The 16516-nt window shown below is 39.7% G+C and overlaps 1 protein-coding gene across 1 annotated transcript in view; it reads left to right on the top strand.

The window, feature by feature from the left end:
* LOC134347036 (phospholipase DDHD1-like) overlaps positions 1-16516 on the top strand; it is a 65710-nt gene that overhangs the window by 24829 nt on the left and 24365 nt on the right. Inside the window, exons 3-6 of the mRNA XM_063049050.1 lie at positions 2281-2409; positions 4405-4552; positions 10801-10913; positions 12412-12518. Coding sequence (XP_062905120.1) covers positions 2281-2409; positions 4405-4552; positions 10801-10913; positions 12412-12518 — 497 coding nt within the window. The remainder of the gene's footprint in view (positions 1-2280; positions 2410-4404; positions 4553-10800; positions 10914-12411; positions 12519-16516) is intronic.

The raw sequence follows: 16516 nt of genomic DNA, 5'->3' as shown, positions 1-16516 counted from the left end.
GTGTGGTGTCTTACTGAAGAATATGGTGTTGGAACTACCACTGTATATGATTTAAATAAACAGAAAGACAAGTTACTGAAGTTTTACAGTGACGTTCTACATTTATTCCAATAAGTCATTTACCATGTGATTGATTCGGTTCATTTGAAGCTGTATATTTTTATGTTTTATTGAATTTTTTTTCTTGTCATTATTCCCTAAACAATACAGTATAACAACTATTTACATAGCATTTACATTGTATTAGGTATTATAAGTAATCTAGAGATGATTTAAAGTATATGGGAGGATGTGCATAGGTCCGGAGCTCTGCTGGGTCCTAAGGTCCACCGCATTGAGATGGTAAATAAGGGACTTGAGCATACGTGTTTTTTTTGGTATCGGCAAGGGGTCCCGTAACCAATAAGGAGGGATTCTGAAATCCAAAAAATTCTGAATTATGAAATGCAATTGGCCCCAGGGATTTCGGATAAGAGATTGTGGACCTGTACTTCCATCCTTTACGGTTTCAAAATAAGTAAAAAGGAAAAGGGCCTGAAGCAAAGGTTTAGGCACCCTGCATGGTCAGTACTTAGTAACACCCCCTTTGGCAAGTATCACAGCTTGTAAACACTTTCTGAAGCCAGCTAAGAGTCTTTCAATTCTTGTTTGGGGGATTTTTGCCCATTCTTCCCTGTAAAAGGCTTCTCGTTCTGTGAGATTCTTGGCCTGTCTTGCATGCACTGCTCTTTTGAGGTCTATCCACAGATTTTCGATGATGTTTAGGTCGGGGGACTGTGAGGGCCATGGCAAAACCTTCAGCTTGCGCCTCTTGTGGTAGTCCATTGTGGATTTTGAGGTGGGTTTAGGATCATTATCCTATTGTAGAAGCCATCCTCTTTTCATCTTCAGCTTTTTTACAGACAGTGTGATGTTTACTTCCAGAATTTGCTGGTATTTAATTAAATTCATTCTTCCCTCTACCAGTGAAATGTTACCTGTGCCACTGGCTGCAACACAAGCCCAAAGCATGATCGATCCACCCCCGTGATTAACAGTTGGAGAGGTGTTCTTTTCATGAAATTCTGCACCCTTTTTTCTCCAAACATACCTTTGCTCATTGCGGCCAAAATGTTCTATTTTAACTTCATCAGTCCACAGGACTTGTTTCCAAAATGCATTAGGCTTGTTTAGTTGTTCCTTTTCAAACTTCTGACGCTGAACTTTGTGGTGAGGACACAGGAGAGGATTTCTTCTGATGACTCATCCATGAAGGTCATATTTGTGCAAGTGTCACTGCACAGTAGAACAGTGCACCACCACTCCAGAGTCTGCTAAATCTTCCTGAAGGTCTTTTGCAGTCAAACAGGGATTTTGATTTGCCTTTCTAGCAATCCTACGAGCAGTTCTCTTGGAAAGTTTTCTTGGTCTTCCAGACCTCAGCTTGACCTCCACCGTTCCTATTAACTGCCATTTCTTAATTACATTACGGACTGAGGAAACGGCTACCTGAAAACGCTTTGCTATTTTCTTATAGCTTTCTCCTGCTTTGTGGGCATCATTTATTTTAATTTTCAGAGTGCTAGGCAACTGCTTAGAGGAGCCCATGGCTGCTGACTGTTGGGACAAGGTTTGAGGAGTCAGGGTATTTGTAAAGCTTTGAAATTTGCATCACCTGGCCTTTCCTAATGGTGACTGTGAACAAGCCATAGCTCTCACAAGCTAATTAAGGTCTGAGACCTTGATAAAAGTTATCTGAGAGCTCAAATCTCTTGGGGTGCCCAAACATTTACATGGTGCTTCTCTCCTTTTTTCACTCTAAAATTGTACAAAACAAAAATAATACACTAATCTTGCTTAAAATGTTGAAAAGAATGTTTCACCTTTAACTTTATGACTTTTCGAGATCAGTTCATCTTCTACTCACTTAACTATTCACAGTAACAGAAATTTTGACTGGGGTGCCCAGACTTTTGCATCCCACTGTAACTTTAATTTTTCAGCATTTTTTGCTCATGTATTACGAAGCTACCTCCAATATACAAGCTTGACTTTATTCTTACTTTCTTTCTCTCTTTTTCTGAGCATATTTATCATCTGAAATCTTTTTAAGAAAGGATGTATTTGAAAAAGATTATCTCATTCTGATGTTCTTTCAGAATTTTATCATTTTTTTCCCTCTCCCCCCTTCCCCCTCTTCCCCCTCCCACTCCAAAACATCCCTGCTGCAGCTCTGCACTTTTCAAATTTTATAAGTATTAAATATTTTTGATTAATGTTTGAAATGTCTATCGGTTGCAGCCATACACAGCTTAAAGCTGAGTCGCAACCATGTGGACTGGTATAGCGTGGATGAAGTTTATTTGTACAGTGATGCAACCACATCGAAAATTGCAAGGACAGTTACCCAGAAATTGGGATTTTCCAAAGGTACAGCATGATTAAAATAATTGCTGAATGTCAGTATCTTAATTGTGAGCAGCTCAATGTAAGAGTGCATGTAAAAGTATAAGTTTTACAATCCTTAAATGAAGCAAATGATTCAAAGTGAAATTTTAGGATAATTCTTTACTTTCAGTAAGCACACATCTATTTTACTCCTGCCCAGTTATTTGCACAACCTCCCTGTGAACAGACAAGCAAATGATGAGTTCAGCTGTGGTAGGTCCAAAGTTGCCTTTTATTTTCCTTGTTCCTGGTCCTTTCAATTTTCTGTGTTTTCACAGAATGAGTGACTGGTTCACCACTGTAAGGCATCCCCCTTCTTCCCTGACCAGCAGATGAGGCTGGTCAATTGCACTAAAGTCTGTTTGCTCTTATTTCCTTATGGGTTAAGCGTAGGTTAATCGGTTTTGTAATAAGGGTGTCAAAGGTTGCAGGAGAGGCAGGGTTAAGGGGGAAAAATAACTCAAACATATTGAATGGCAGAGCAGACCTGATGGGCTAGATGGCCTAATTCTGCTCCTATGTCTTGAAGTGTAAGCCTTGACCTGTGGGGTGGTAGTACTTTTTTTTAAACTAGTTTCAGAATAAACAGATTCCTAGCATCAGTAAGATACCAGTCAAATTTTTATTGAAAAATTTGATCTACTGTGTACCTTTATGGTCAAAAACCCATCGTGATTCTGACTCACAAATTGCTTCCAAAATTGTGCACTCACGTTCTTTTTATCTTCCACATCTGCAAATTTGATCAAGATGACTTGTGTAATACAGTCAACATTGTTACTAATGTAATCTTTCACAAAAAAAAATTGTAAGCCATTGTTTGGTGTTAAGTTTAGAATTCTTGCATTATATAATGTTAATTTCATTTCCCAAATTATTAAAACTGCTGAAATGGGGGGGGGGGGAGGTGTAGGGGGAATGGAATTCTGTAATGGTTATAAAATCAATCTGTAAGGTTAACAATCTGTTGTACTTTTAAAATATTATTTCTGCCTTTTCCACTGATACTGTGAAAATTTATGAAAAGCAGTTTGCCACACTCAGCAGCTGGGTTATAGCTATAATAGGCGGCTGACTTGTAGCTATCACAGATGGCTGAGTCATGGTGAAGAATTTGGCATCAGAAAACTCTCCAGAATAGTTTCTCCGCATAACAGAAGCTGACTCGAGACTGTTCTGCTTTGACTAAAAAACATGTTGTTAGGTCTCAACAATTCAAAGAAGCGGTGGAGCAGTTCACTATTGGTTCTGTCAAATGGAATTAATGGCCAGACTGGTAAATTGGAGCGATACAACTTGGAAGCTTAATCCCTTGTGGTCTCTAATGATTATAGATTAAAAATCGTGAGGATTGTGTGCACAAAAGGTATCCTGATGGAGGATCCCAGACCAAAATGTCAGCTGTTTATTCCTTTCCATAGATGCTACTTGATGTGTTGAAATTGTCCAGGATTTTGTATGTACTTTTCTGGATTTCCAGCATCTGTAGAATCCCTTGTGTTTAGCAATTTTAGATTTATTGGCATGATATCTAAAGCCACTTAGTTTAAGAGAAATTGAAGATAATAAAGTGGGAATGAAGTAACTTCCTTTTGCCATAACCGTTTAAATACAGTCAATATATATTGCTGGCTATCATAAAGCCATCTAAAGCTGCCAAGCTTGCTATTAAACCCATTTTAATTTAAGTTCTATACATGATGGTAGGGAAATGTTAGAGACATTCCAGAATTAAAAGACTGTGGGGAGGGGGAGGAAATTGAATTAATACATTTCTTTTAAGTGATTGCTACAAATTCTTTGAGTATTGCATATTCTTGCATCTAATTTGAAAAGTAAACTTATAGTGGCAAAGTATTAAATAGTTTTTCAGCTTGTAGAATGAGCCTGCCTGAAATTTTTATTCGCTCGCTTTTTAATACCAAAGTTATAGGTATACCTACAATTCCATTCATACTGTTGCTTTTGTTAATGCAGCGTCAAGTAGTGGGACAAGACTTCATAGAGGATATGTAGAAGAATCATCACTGGAAGACAAACCTCCAATCCCCACCCACATAGTCTTTGTTGTACATGGAATAGGGCAAAAAATGGACCAAGGTCGTATTATTAAAAACACGGGCATGTAAGTACCTTCTTCATCATTTCACCCACAGTTTATGAAGAAATAAACTATTTCAGAGGAAATTATAATCACATTATAATTTATAACATGCAAAACTGACAAATGGCCACCTTGGAAGTTTATTGTAAATTTATTTCAGTATTGTGCATATGAGTTTGCTCACTGGTTGTTTATTGTTTCTGAAGGAATCAGTGTTTACAAGTTTAATCTGTTTAATTCAATAGCATACCATAAGGAACCACTTTCTGTTATGGTGGCATGTATCAAAATAGAGACTCCCTAGTGTTCAGAAATCTGCTACAAAAATTTCTCTTTTTTTTATTTCATCATTTGATTTTTTTTTATGGTTGATCCATCTCCTTTTCTTTTATCTATTTGATATTTTTAGTTCTTAATTTTTGTGCATTTTATAGGCTTTTTTGTAAGCTTTTTGTTAAACTATGTTGCTACTAATGCTAGCAGTCATCTTCTCTACTGCCAAAACTCTAATTCATCTTTGTGTTGCCTGTATATTCTATAGTTTTAGTATTTTTCTAATGGCTTTTTATGCCCATTCTGCCCAATATTAATGTTCTAAAAACAAAAAATCTGATGGCATCTATCCTTGCCATCAACAAATCATCACATTTTTCGCTCACTGGCCTCAGAAGCTTCCAAATCAGCACTGTTAGAGTCATGACTCAGTGCCTTCCTAATCTCTATTTCACTCTCTATTTCTCTACTGCCTTCAGATTTGCAATTAAGTGAGAACACTGCATTCCTGATTCTTTGGCTTTGTAACCAGTCCAAATCGGACGTTGCCTTTGAAGGATATGCTCTCGGCAACATAGGCCCCATTTTCTGAAATCCCTTTCTAAGTTACTCCACCTCTTCTCCTCCTCGTGCGTTAAAGCTAGATTAAAGAATAAAATTTTGAATTGCCAATCTAATTGCATTCCTTCGTGTGAATTTAATCTCATTTTTATTTCTATGTCTGTGAAGCACCTGGTAATGTAGCCCTGCATTAAATAGGGAAATTGTTAACCCTAATTTTTCTGCTAACTCTTCTCTGGCATTGTATATGTTAAATTTCACTTCCTTTTTTTTTATATACAAGAATGGATTTTTAAGCTTTTGTTTGTCATTAGCTTTTCATTTTCTTGTTCAAGTGTACAATGTTTTTAATCTTGGTCTAATGTACAGCGCTTTTTTTAACTGCAACAATTAGCGGACATTTAAATCCTGCATGACAACTTAAAGCAAAAGCAAATAAATTTGCTTTTCTTACATTATGTAACTTCAAAGATCACTCTTTTTCCCCTCGTGAAAATAATTTCTTAGCAATTCTGTTCAATTGCTGCAGTAGCGTAGTCATGAAGATGGCATACCCCTTTTCGTAAATAATCCAGATCCACTTGTGACCACCACCTTTCACCCTGCTGGTCCTTCTGCTTTGAGGATGACTAGCTTCCACTTCACATCTGCGACATGGTTGATGAGGCCAACCTGCAGGATGCCACAGGAGGGGTAGGAGTGCTCGATGGGGTTGAAGGGTTGTTAATTTAGGGTTTGTTCTGTTCCTGCTGTTTTAGCTGTGCTTCAAGTTCAAGGTTAATTATCAATCAACCATACAGGTATGTAGCCAAACAACAAAGTGTTCCTCTGAGGCCAATATGCAAAACACATTACCAACAGCACAGAGCGCACTGCACATAAAGCACATAGCATAAATTCATAGCATAATCTCAGAAAAATGTCCAGTCACAAAGGGGGAAAAAAAACAATATAGCCCAAAATAATCTGCAGATGCTGTAAAAGATCAAAGCAACACTTTCAGTACGCTGGATGAACTCAGCAGGTCGGGCAGCATCAGTCAGAAATGATGAGTCGACGTTTCGGGCCGGAACCCTTCATCAGGACTGAAGAATGAAAGATGGGGAAGGATTTGAAGAATGCTTGTAACGTCAGTTGAAAGATCAGTAATTTGAAAGACAAAGGGTTGGGGGAGGGGAAGCATTGACGTCATAGCCCTGAAAACAATGGGTAGTAGAAGAAGGAGGCGGAACCATGAGGGAGCTGGGGGAGGGGGCAGAGTGAAATAGGGATAGGGAAGGGAGGGGGAGGGAATTACCGGAAGTTGAAGAATTCTATGTTCATACCAAAGGGCTGGAGACTACCTAGACGGTATATGAGGTGTTGCTCCTCCAACCTGAGTTTAGCCTCATCATGGCAGTAGAGGAGGCCATGTATGGACATATCTGAATGGGAATGGGAAGCAGAGTTGAAGTGGGTGGCTACCGGGAGATTCTGTCTGTTGTGGCGGACAGAGTGGAGGTGCTCGAAGCGGTCCCCCAATCTGCGTCGGGTTTCACCGATGTAGAGGAGGCCACACCGGATGCAATAGATGACCCCAACAGACTCCAAGTGAAGTGTTGTTTCACCTGGAAGGACTGTTTGGGGCCCTGAATGGTGCAATAGATGAGGTGTAGGGACAGGTGTAGCACTTACACTTACAGGGATAAGTGCCAGGTGGGAGATCAGTGGAGATGGACAATATAGATAATGGACAATATAGCCCAAGTCCCTAACTGGCATGACTGCCATGATGTAGTAAGCTGTCCTGGTCCAGCTTGTTCTTTCATCAGTATTCTGATAAATAGACTCTTCTCAAGTTCAAAGTAAATTTATTATCAAAGTAATATATGTCACCATATCCAACCCTGAGATTCATTTTCTTTTGGGCATGCACTGTAAATCCAGAAACACAATAGAATCAGTGAAAGACCACACCCAGCAGGACGACAAACAACCAAAGTGCAAAGGAGAGCAAACTCTGCAACTACAAAAGAGAAAAAATAACCAGTAAACACTGAGAACATGAGATGAAGAGTCCTTGAAACTGAGTCCGTAGTTTGTGGGAACAGTTCAGTGATGGGGCAAGTGAAGCTGAAGGATGTTATCAAGAGCCCGATGGTTGAGGGGTTTTTACTGTTCCTGAACCTGGTGGTGTGTGAGAAAGGGGATGTAGTGATTAACGCAGTGCTGTTACAGCTTGGGCCATTCCAGAGTTTGGAGTTCAGTCCCGTGGCCATCCTGTAAGGAGTTTCTATACATCCTACCCCTAGTTACATGGGTTTCCTCGAGTACTCCAGTTTCCTCCCATAATCCAAAGATGTACTGAGTAGGGTAATTGATCACTGTAAATTCTCCTGACATTAGGTCGGGGTTAATTGGTGTGTTGGGGGTTTGCAGGGGCAGTGTGGCTTGAAAGGCCAAAAGGGCATACTTTGTGCTGTATCCTTAAACAACTACATGTGCTCGATGGCAGGAAGGATTTTACCTGTGATGCCCTGGGCCCTATCTACTTCATTATATACTTCCTGCTGCCTCAGTAAAGCAGCCAGCATAATTAAAGACACCGCTCCTCTTCTCTCTCCTCCCCCCCCCAACATTCTTTCTTCTTCCCTCTCCCATTGGACAGAGGATACAAAACCGTAAGAGCACATACAACCAGGATCAAGGACAGCTTCTGTCTTAACTCTTAACGCTTCTGTCAGACTCTTGAACAGACCTTGTGAAGTGAAGCAGACTCTTGGTCTCTCAGTCTACTTTGTTATGATCATTTACCTCCACTGCCCTCTTTCAGAATCTTTTGCACTTTTTTCTGCAATGTTATTGTTTATGTTATTCTAGCTATAATGGTTTGATCTGTGGGAGTAGTACACAAGACAAGCTTTTCACTGTATCTTGGTACACATGTCAATAATAAACCAATACCCATCTTGATTGATGAACTGAGTCTATACTTTCTTAAACACGAGAAAACCTACAGATGTTGGAAATCCGAGTAACACACAAAATGCTGGAGGAACTCAGCATCTGTGGGGGGAAAAGTACAGTCAACGTTTTGGTCAGGGCTATACTTTCTTACCATTGTTTTAATTCCAGGTCAGTGAATAGTAGGGTTGTGACACTAAAATGCCTATTTCTTAATGAAGGATCATCAACCTGAAATATTTTTCTCACACATATGTTGTCATGCCAGCTGGGAATATCTAACATTTTCTATTTTTATTTCTCCATTTCCTGGATACTTAAAGCATTTTTTCCTCACATTTCATACTAATTTTAAGCAAGAATCTATTTACTGAAAATTCACCTCCAGCTTTAATGATAGGCTTAAGATAATCCTTAATTTGGCTTTGCAGAATGATTTTCATAGCAATGTAAAATCTTTTTTGAAGGGTACAGATATAAAGGAAATTAATAGCTGAATATATTCCTAAGCACGAGGAAATCTGCAGATGCTGGAATTTTAAGCAACACACGTAAAAATTGCTGGTGAACGCAGCAGGCCAGGCAGCATCTATAGGAAGAGGTACAGTCGACGTTTCGGGCCAAGACCCTTCATCAGGGTCTCGGTATTCCTACTTGTCTTTGATCAACAATCCAGATTAATTGGTTACTTGAAGTATTTTGGTGGAAAATGGTGGTTGCATGAAAGTGGACAATCAATGCCATCAAGCAGCAAGGATTGTGGTGCTTCCAAGAAATAGTCTTTGACATTGGATATTATTTCATCTCCTTGATTTTTTTTCTGAGCACTGAAACTAACTTATTAGCTACATGAAGCAATACACACAAAGTGCTGAAGGAACTCAGCAGGTCAAGCAGCATCTTTGGAAGTGAACAGATAGTTGATTTTTCGGGCCGAGACCCTTCCTTAGGACTGAGAAAGAAAGGGGAAGATACAAGAATAAAAAGATGGGGGGAGGGGAAGGTGATAGGTGAAGCCAGGTTGGTGGGAAAGGTCAAGGGCTGGATAAGTAAGAACCTGATAGGAGAGGAGAGTGGATGAAAGGAGAAAGGGAAGGAGGAGGGGACCCAGGGGAAGTAATAAGCAGGTGTAAAGAGATAAAAGGTCAGAATAGAGAATAGAGGAAGGTGGAGGGGAGGGAATTTGTTAACCAGAAGGAGATATCATGCCATCAGGTTAGAGGCTACCCAGACAGATTATAAGGTGTTACTCCTCCATCCTGAGGGTAGCCTCATCTTGGCACAGGAGGAGGCCAAGGACCGACATGTCATAAAAAGAATCAGAATTAAAATGTTTGGCCACCAGGAAGTCTCGCTTATGGCTGATGGTGCGGAGGTGCTCAATGAAGCGGTCCCCCGATTTACACAGGGTCTCAACAATATAGAGGTGGCTCATCAGGAGCACTGGACACCATCGACAACTCCAGCAGATCTGCAAGTGAAGTGTTGCCTCACCTGAAAGGATTGCCTGGGGCCCTGAATGGAGATGAGGGAGCAGGTGTATGGGCAGGCACTTGGCCACTTGCAGGGATAAGTACTGGGAGGGAGATTAATGGGGAGGAATGAATGGATGGACAAGGGAATCGAAGAGGGAGTGATCCCTGCAGAAAGTGGTGGGGGGGCGGTGGTGGTAAAGGTTTGTTGAGTAGTAGGATCCCTTTGGAGATGGTGGAAGTTGTGGAGGATAATGTGTTGGATGCGGAAGCTGATGAGGTGGTAGGTAAGGACAAGAAATGAAACAGCCATTAGGCTTCTAGGCCACTACCTTCGGAAGTTTCTTTTTACGTCGTATCCGGAGTTTCTCCAGTTAGTGGGCGGTTTCCCTCCACGCCTCTCTAACGTAGTGGGGAACCATGTACGAGGCAAGTTACAGCAGTGGTTTGCCATTACCTTTTGCCGGGTGAGTTTCCAAAGAGATCATCAGCTTGTAACCCAGCACAGATGGAAAGTGTGCAGGGGAGCCGGCTGGATTCGAACCTGGAACCTTTCATCCCGAAGTCCGGCACTGATGCCACTATGCCACCAGCCAGGTCTTCAGAAGTATTATTTTGCTTTTTTTTTTGTCTTATTAAGAATCTTTATATTCTGCAGAAAATCATGATTAATGGCAATCAGATTACATGTATTAAATAGAAAAATAAATGGGCAAAAGTTAATTTTCTTTAAATTCAACTTCAATAAAGTTCCATCAGGTTTCTGAACTTGGTATGCAAATGAAACATGATTAATTCAAATAATGTACGCACAACCCTTATACAGTGCATGATAAAGATTTATATTGATGTGAAGTTAGTGATGACAATGTTATGTCAAATATAATTCAGTTATTTTTTTTGCCAAACATGTCAAAGACAAAAGAAAGAAATTAAATATTTTGATGGTATGACTTGTCTCCTATATGCTTTCACTTTTTAAAATTCATAATAACACAGATTTTCTGTTATATTTGGTAGGATGCGTGAAGCTGCAAGGAAAGTTGAAGAGAAACACTTTCCTTATGCCAGCAATTTGGAATATGTTGAGTTTCTACCTGTGGAGTGGAGATCGAAGCTCAGCCTGGATGGGGGTAATTAAAAGTAAACAAGAGTACTATTTGGTTGATGGCTTCTTGCGGATCTTGGTTGAACTAAAAATTTGTATATTAGGTACTTATGTGGATAGTATTGAAAAACATTTCTATTTCTGACACATATTAGAAATAAATTTAAAATAATGTAGGGAATTCAAGATTGTTCATCCACCTAAGCCACTCCCTCTAGTCTGTCACGCTCACCGGATTATTTCATTGTAACCCATTTGATACTCCTGCGGTTTAATTTTCTGCTTCATTCACATTCAAGTCTATGTCTCTCCATTTTGTGAAACTTTGAAAGTTAAATCTCATCTGACATTGGCAGTAAACTTGGTTGAAAGGGTCAATTTCACCAGCAAGCTTCCACAAGCTGAAAGGTAATGATGATTGAAGAATAAATTTTGGCTGGAATCCCATAAAAATTTTAAATGAAAACTTCCCTGCTCCCTTTAAAATAGTATTATCATGTAATATTTTACAACTGGCTATTTAATATCTTGCCCCAAATATAAGGTCTGAGTCCTGTGTTGCTGTAATAATAATTCCAATCTGGTCTGTGTGCACAATTAAAGTCTTACTTAATGAGATTGTAGTAACGACCTCTGAGTTGAAGCCTAAAGTGACAATACAGTTCAGAGCTTGTGGATCTTGTTTCAGATGCAGTTTGTTATTAGAAGTAATAATTATATAATTTATTTTACCCAGTGATAATTATCAGAGCTTAGAAGAATAATGGCTGAATTATGTGAGTGGGAACATAGCTGATATGAACATTCTTTATTATTACAAAATATGCACATTGGACAAGAAACAGAAGGTGATTATTGCTATGGGTGCTAAAGTATAGATGTTAAAGGAACATCTTAGGCAAAAATGTTTTGCATAAAATTGGCTACTACAAACTGTTCCTATCTACTTAAAACTGGTTGCAAGGAAATTGATAGCTTGATACAAAGGGTAAATATTGGTCCAATACTCGGGTAGCTCCACATATTATCAAATGGTCTGTAACTTATTTTAAAATGTTTTTCCCACAGGAAAGGAAATTAAAGTCACAAGTTCAGCTCCTGCATGTTAAATGACAAAGTCAAAGTAAATTGTATTGTCATATGTACACATACATGCATGCGCTGATTCAAAATGCAGCAGCATCACAGACACGTAGCATCGTAAATACAACATTCATAAGAAAAAAAGCAGGTTAAGCATAAATTGTACAAAAAGAATACAATTACAAAAAAACCAAATAAGCCTGTCATCACAAGACTTGATTGTTTCATTCTCCTACCCTGTCACCCCTCATTTACTTGTAGCACACATGAAAAGCAGGCTTTTGAACAGGAAACAGAAGACTGTTATTACTATGGTGTTATACACAGTAAGAATTCCTGATTATGGATATGATATTGCAACAGGACTGTAGATTCAAATTTCCTTTGAAACATTTCGTTTAATTGTTCAAATGTCTATATGTTAACTTTTGTATTTCCAGATACAGTTGAATCTATTACCCCAGATAAAGTACGTGGGCTTCGAGACATGTTAAACAGCAGTGCCATGGACATTATGTATTATACTAGCCCCCTTTACAGGGATGAGGTACGTCGGTTTGTGGTTTTCTTTCAAGTATGTAAGTGCATGAATTTAAATGGGTATTATCTACAAGTAATACAGTGGTTTAAGTTAATATTAGACCGTAATACATAGGAACAGAATTAAGCCATTCAAGTCCAGGGGTCTGCTCCACCATCATGACTGATTTATTATCCCCCTCAATCCTATTCTCCTGTCCCCTCCCCATAACTTCTGGTGCCCTCACTAGTCAAGAACCTATCAGCCTCCTTTTAAATATACATAATAACTTGGCTTCCACTACTCACCTGTAGCAATGAATTCCACAGATTCGCTACCCTTTGGCTCAGGAAATTCCTCCTATCTCTCTTCTAATGCTTTGGTCCTAGAATTCCCCATTAAAGGGAACATCCTCTGCACGTCTACTCTATTAGGCCTTTCAGTATTCAATAGGTTTCAATGAAATCCTCCCCCCAACCCATTCTATTACACTCTAGGCCCAGAGACATCAAATGCTTCTCAGGTGTTAACCCTTTCATTAAGCCAAAATAAGTATTAAAATTATTGTACTGCGAGTTACTTCCAGGAATAAGGAAGTCAGTTATGGGCATTATGTTTGGAGGTAGACCATTCAGTGCTGGAATTTGCAGTAGGATCTGTCTCAGTCATGGTTTTGAGGTCTTTGAAGTATCAGTTCAGCAGAAGAGATTATGAACAGTTGCAGATGAAATTAGATGGATATCTTAGAGGCACAATTGGTTCTGCATTTCAAGTGTAATCATGCAGCAAACCGCTTTCAAATTTGATTGCTCATTTAAGTAAAAATGCTGTATACAGGCAAAAAATACTAAGAATAAACTTATTTCTAGACCATATTATTTAAGTAAAGTTTGTCTTTAATGCCAAGTAGGGATTAGTTTAGAGTAAACAAGACAAAATCATTGATATTTACAATGCCGAATTGTATAGTGAAAGTCATGGTGGTTGCCAGTGATTTAGCCACTTAAACATTTTGTTGTTTCATGGCCCTATGCAAAAGAATCAAAGGAAATATATAGAATTAGCATGAATGAAAGATATTGACAAGGTACATGGGGGTATTATGTGAAAGAGTAAGATTATTCACTTGAAAATTTTTGCTGAAGTTGAAGAGAGGCTTCAGAATGCTGTTGCACAGAGCAACCTGTGTGTCCTTGCACACTGAAGGAATTTAGAATGTGGATATGGCAAATACATGCAAAGCCAAATTGAATGTTGGAATATACTTTGAAGGGATGGGGTGTTGTAAAAAGATAAATTGGGGAAATCCTGCATGGGTATTTGTACATTCCATGAGGTCCAAATGAGACCTCAAGACACTTGAAGGATACTGTCAACTCTCTCTCCAGGAGATCCTCTCATTTCACTGAAGATGAGTGGACTGACATCACTGTCCTTCCTCGGGCTCACATCCACAATTATAATCAATTAGCTTAGTGGGCCATGTCATTCGATTGCCCAATGATAGATTCCTGAAATAGACTCTATTCCAAGATTCATGAATGTGCTCAAAGCCTCCTCTTACTCATGTGAATCTCTGGCTCCATAATCTCTCAAAGTGAAGAAGGAGCTTTCAGAATAGTCTGGTAAACTGACCCCGTTCATCGGGAGCATACAGAAGCCCATCATAAACAGCATCCTCTGTGCTCACCTAACAACCTACCCCACTGATGTGCCCTGTTAGACACAATCTGTCCCATGTGTAGAGGAATCTGCTGTTCCTACATTGGCCACATCAGTAAATTCAGAACCTACAAAATTGGAATGAAAGCAGATTATGCTCCATACTAAAGAGGCTGCCTTACCAGAGAAGCACTAAGACATGCTGAACAAATCTGCATAAAATTAGTACTATCCTTTTTAATGTGGATTGTAATTCCCTCACATTTAATAAAAGATATTTTTATGATGTTTCATTATCTGCTCAATGTTTCAGTTTTAATTTCAGTGCTTCATTAAGTGTTTTAAAAGAAAATGCACTTTTTTTTCCCTTTCTAATTGCTCTCTTCAATGTGATCGATTGCTCAAGCAGCTTAAAGCTGGTCAGCATTGATCTCATTTAACTGATACATCAGCAACCAGTATCAGAAAAGGGGATGGACAATTAAAGTAAAAGGCAGCTCAGGATAACCCCTACAAACTGACCATGGGTTCTCTGCAGAACCATTACCCAATCAGCATTTGGTTTCTCCGTTGTTGATCTACATTAGATTGGAAAAAGTGCTATTCATTACTCTTTCACCTGAAAAGACCATCTGGCAAGATGGTGGTAAAAGAACAGGTAGTGTATCTCCTGTAGTTGTTTGGAAAGTGCCATGGGAAGGGCAATGGCTAGAGATTGAAGATTAGAACAGGAAGTCACGAAGTGAACGGTTTTTTTCAGAATGTTGCTTTGAGAGGACGGGGAGGATGTCTGGTAGTGGAATTGCATTGAAGATGGCAGAAATTGTGAAGAATATTCTATTAAATATGGTGAAAAGCGAGGAACAGAGCAGCTCTACCCTGTGCTCTGTCCAAGCAGAGAACGGAAAGGATGTGAACATACGTGTGAGAAATAATTTAGTTATAGTTGAAATCTCTGTGAAATATGCAGTGGGGAAGCCATAGTTGAGGGAGAAGTGACATTATTAGAACAGAGACAAAGGAAGTGGGAGAATGGAATAGTGTTCTTACTGAGAGCAAACATGAGGGCTGTACCAATACAGGAAGCAGCAACAGGACAATCATCAATTTGGACCAAAATGAAGATTGTTTCATATTTCCTACAAATAAATGAACATAAGTTGAGCCCATGTGAGTTCCTGAGGCTACACTTTTCATGTAGATCAGAATAGATTATGAGGACACGCAGTCCTCCTTTATTGCCATTTAGTAATGCATGCATTAAGAAATGATACAATTTGTTCCTCCAGAATGATATCACAGAAACACAAAACAAACCAAGACTTCAAAAAAAACTGACGAGAACCACATAATTGTAACACAGTTCCAACAGTGCAAAACAATATCGTAATTTGATGAAGAACAGACCATGGGCACGGTTTTTAAAAAAGTCTCAAAGTCTCTCGAAAGTCCCATCATCTCACGCAGACGGTAGAAGGGAGAAACTCTCCCTGCCATGAGCTTCCAGCGCCGCAAACTTGCCGATGCAGCATCCTGGAAGCACCCGACCACAGTCCGACTCTGAGTCCGTCCGAAAACTTCGAGCTCCCAACACCAAGCACCATCTCTGCCGAGCGCTTTGACCCCGGCAATAGGCAAAGCTGAGGATTTGGGGCCTTCCCCTCCAGAGATTCTCGATCACACAGTAGCAGCAGCAGCGAAGCAGGCATTTCAGAAGTTTCTCCAGATGTTCCTCCATGCTTCTCACATCCATCTCCATCAAATCAGGATTGTGTACGGCCCCTACTTAACAAATACAATATCCATTCAGAGCGGCCGCACGGGCTGCGTCGCACCGCCATCTTCTCCTCCCCTCCTACTAAATAGAACTGAAGTAGAAGTTGCTCATTGTCAGAAAGAGTTCAGCCAGATATTGAATATGTTGGTAAAGGGGATCCAGTTGGACTTCACCAAGGAAGAAGCAAAGAGCCCCAGGAGCATCGTGGAGTGGGATGGAGCTATGTGGAGGGATTGTAATTCCATGGTAAAGATGAGCCAGTTGGGACCAAGAAATTGGAAACTGTCAACGTATCAAAGGTGTCACAGTTGTAAGTGGGGGGGGGGGGGAGAGAAGAAGCATGTTTACTGAAAGAAGAGCAAGCCAGACCCATGAGACTGTGTGGACAGTGCTACTTTTGGGTTGTATGAGGCTAGGAAGATATAAGGCTAGAGCTCTGGTGGGAAATACAGGTCCATTTTGGCAAGTCGGATCATTTGTCTGTACTCCTATCTGCATACAGATAGAACCTAAAGAGAAAGACTCCAGAAATTAAGACAACCAAGAGGTGGTCGCGGGAGGCTGAGGAATAGTTACAGGATTGCAT

Source organism: Mobula hypostoma, chromosome 1 (assembly GCF_963921235.1).
Source record: "Mobula hypostoma chromosome 1, sMobHyp1.1, whole genome shotgun sequence".
Lineage (NCBI taxonomy): Eukaryota > Metazoa > Chordata > Chondrichthyes > Myliobatiformes > Myliobatidae > Mobula > Mobula hypostoma.
Note: the sequence above shows the minus strand (reverse complement) of the source record. Positions and strands in the feature narration are given on the sequence as shown.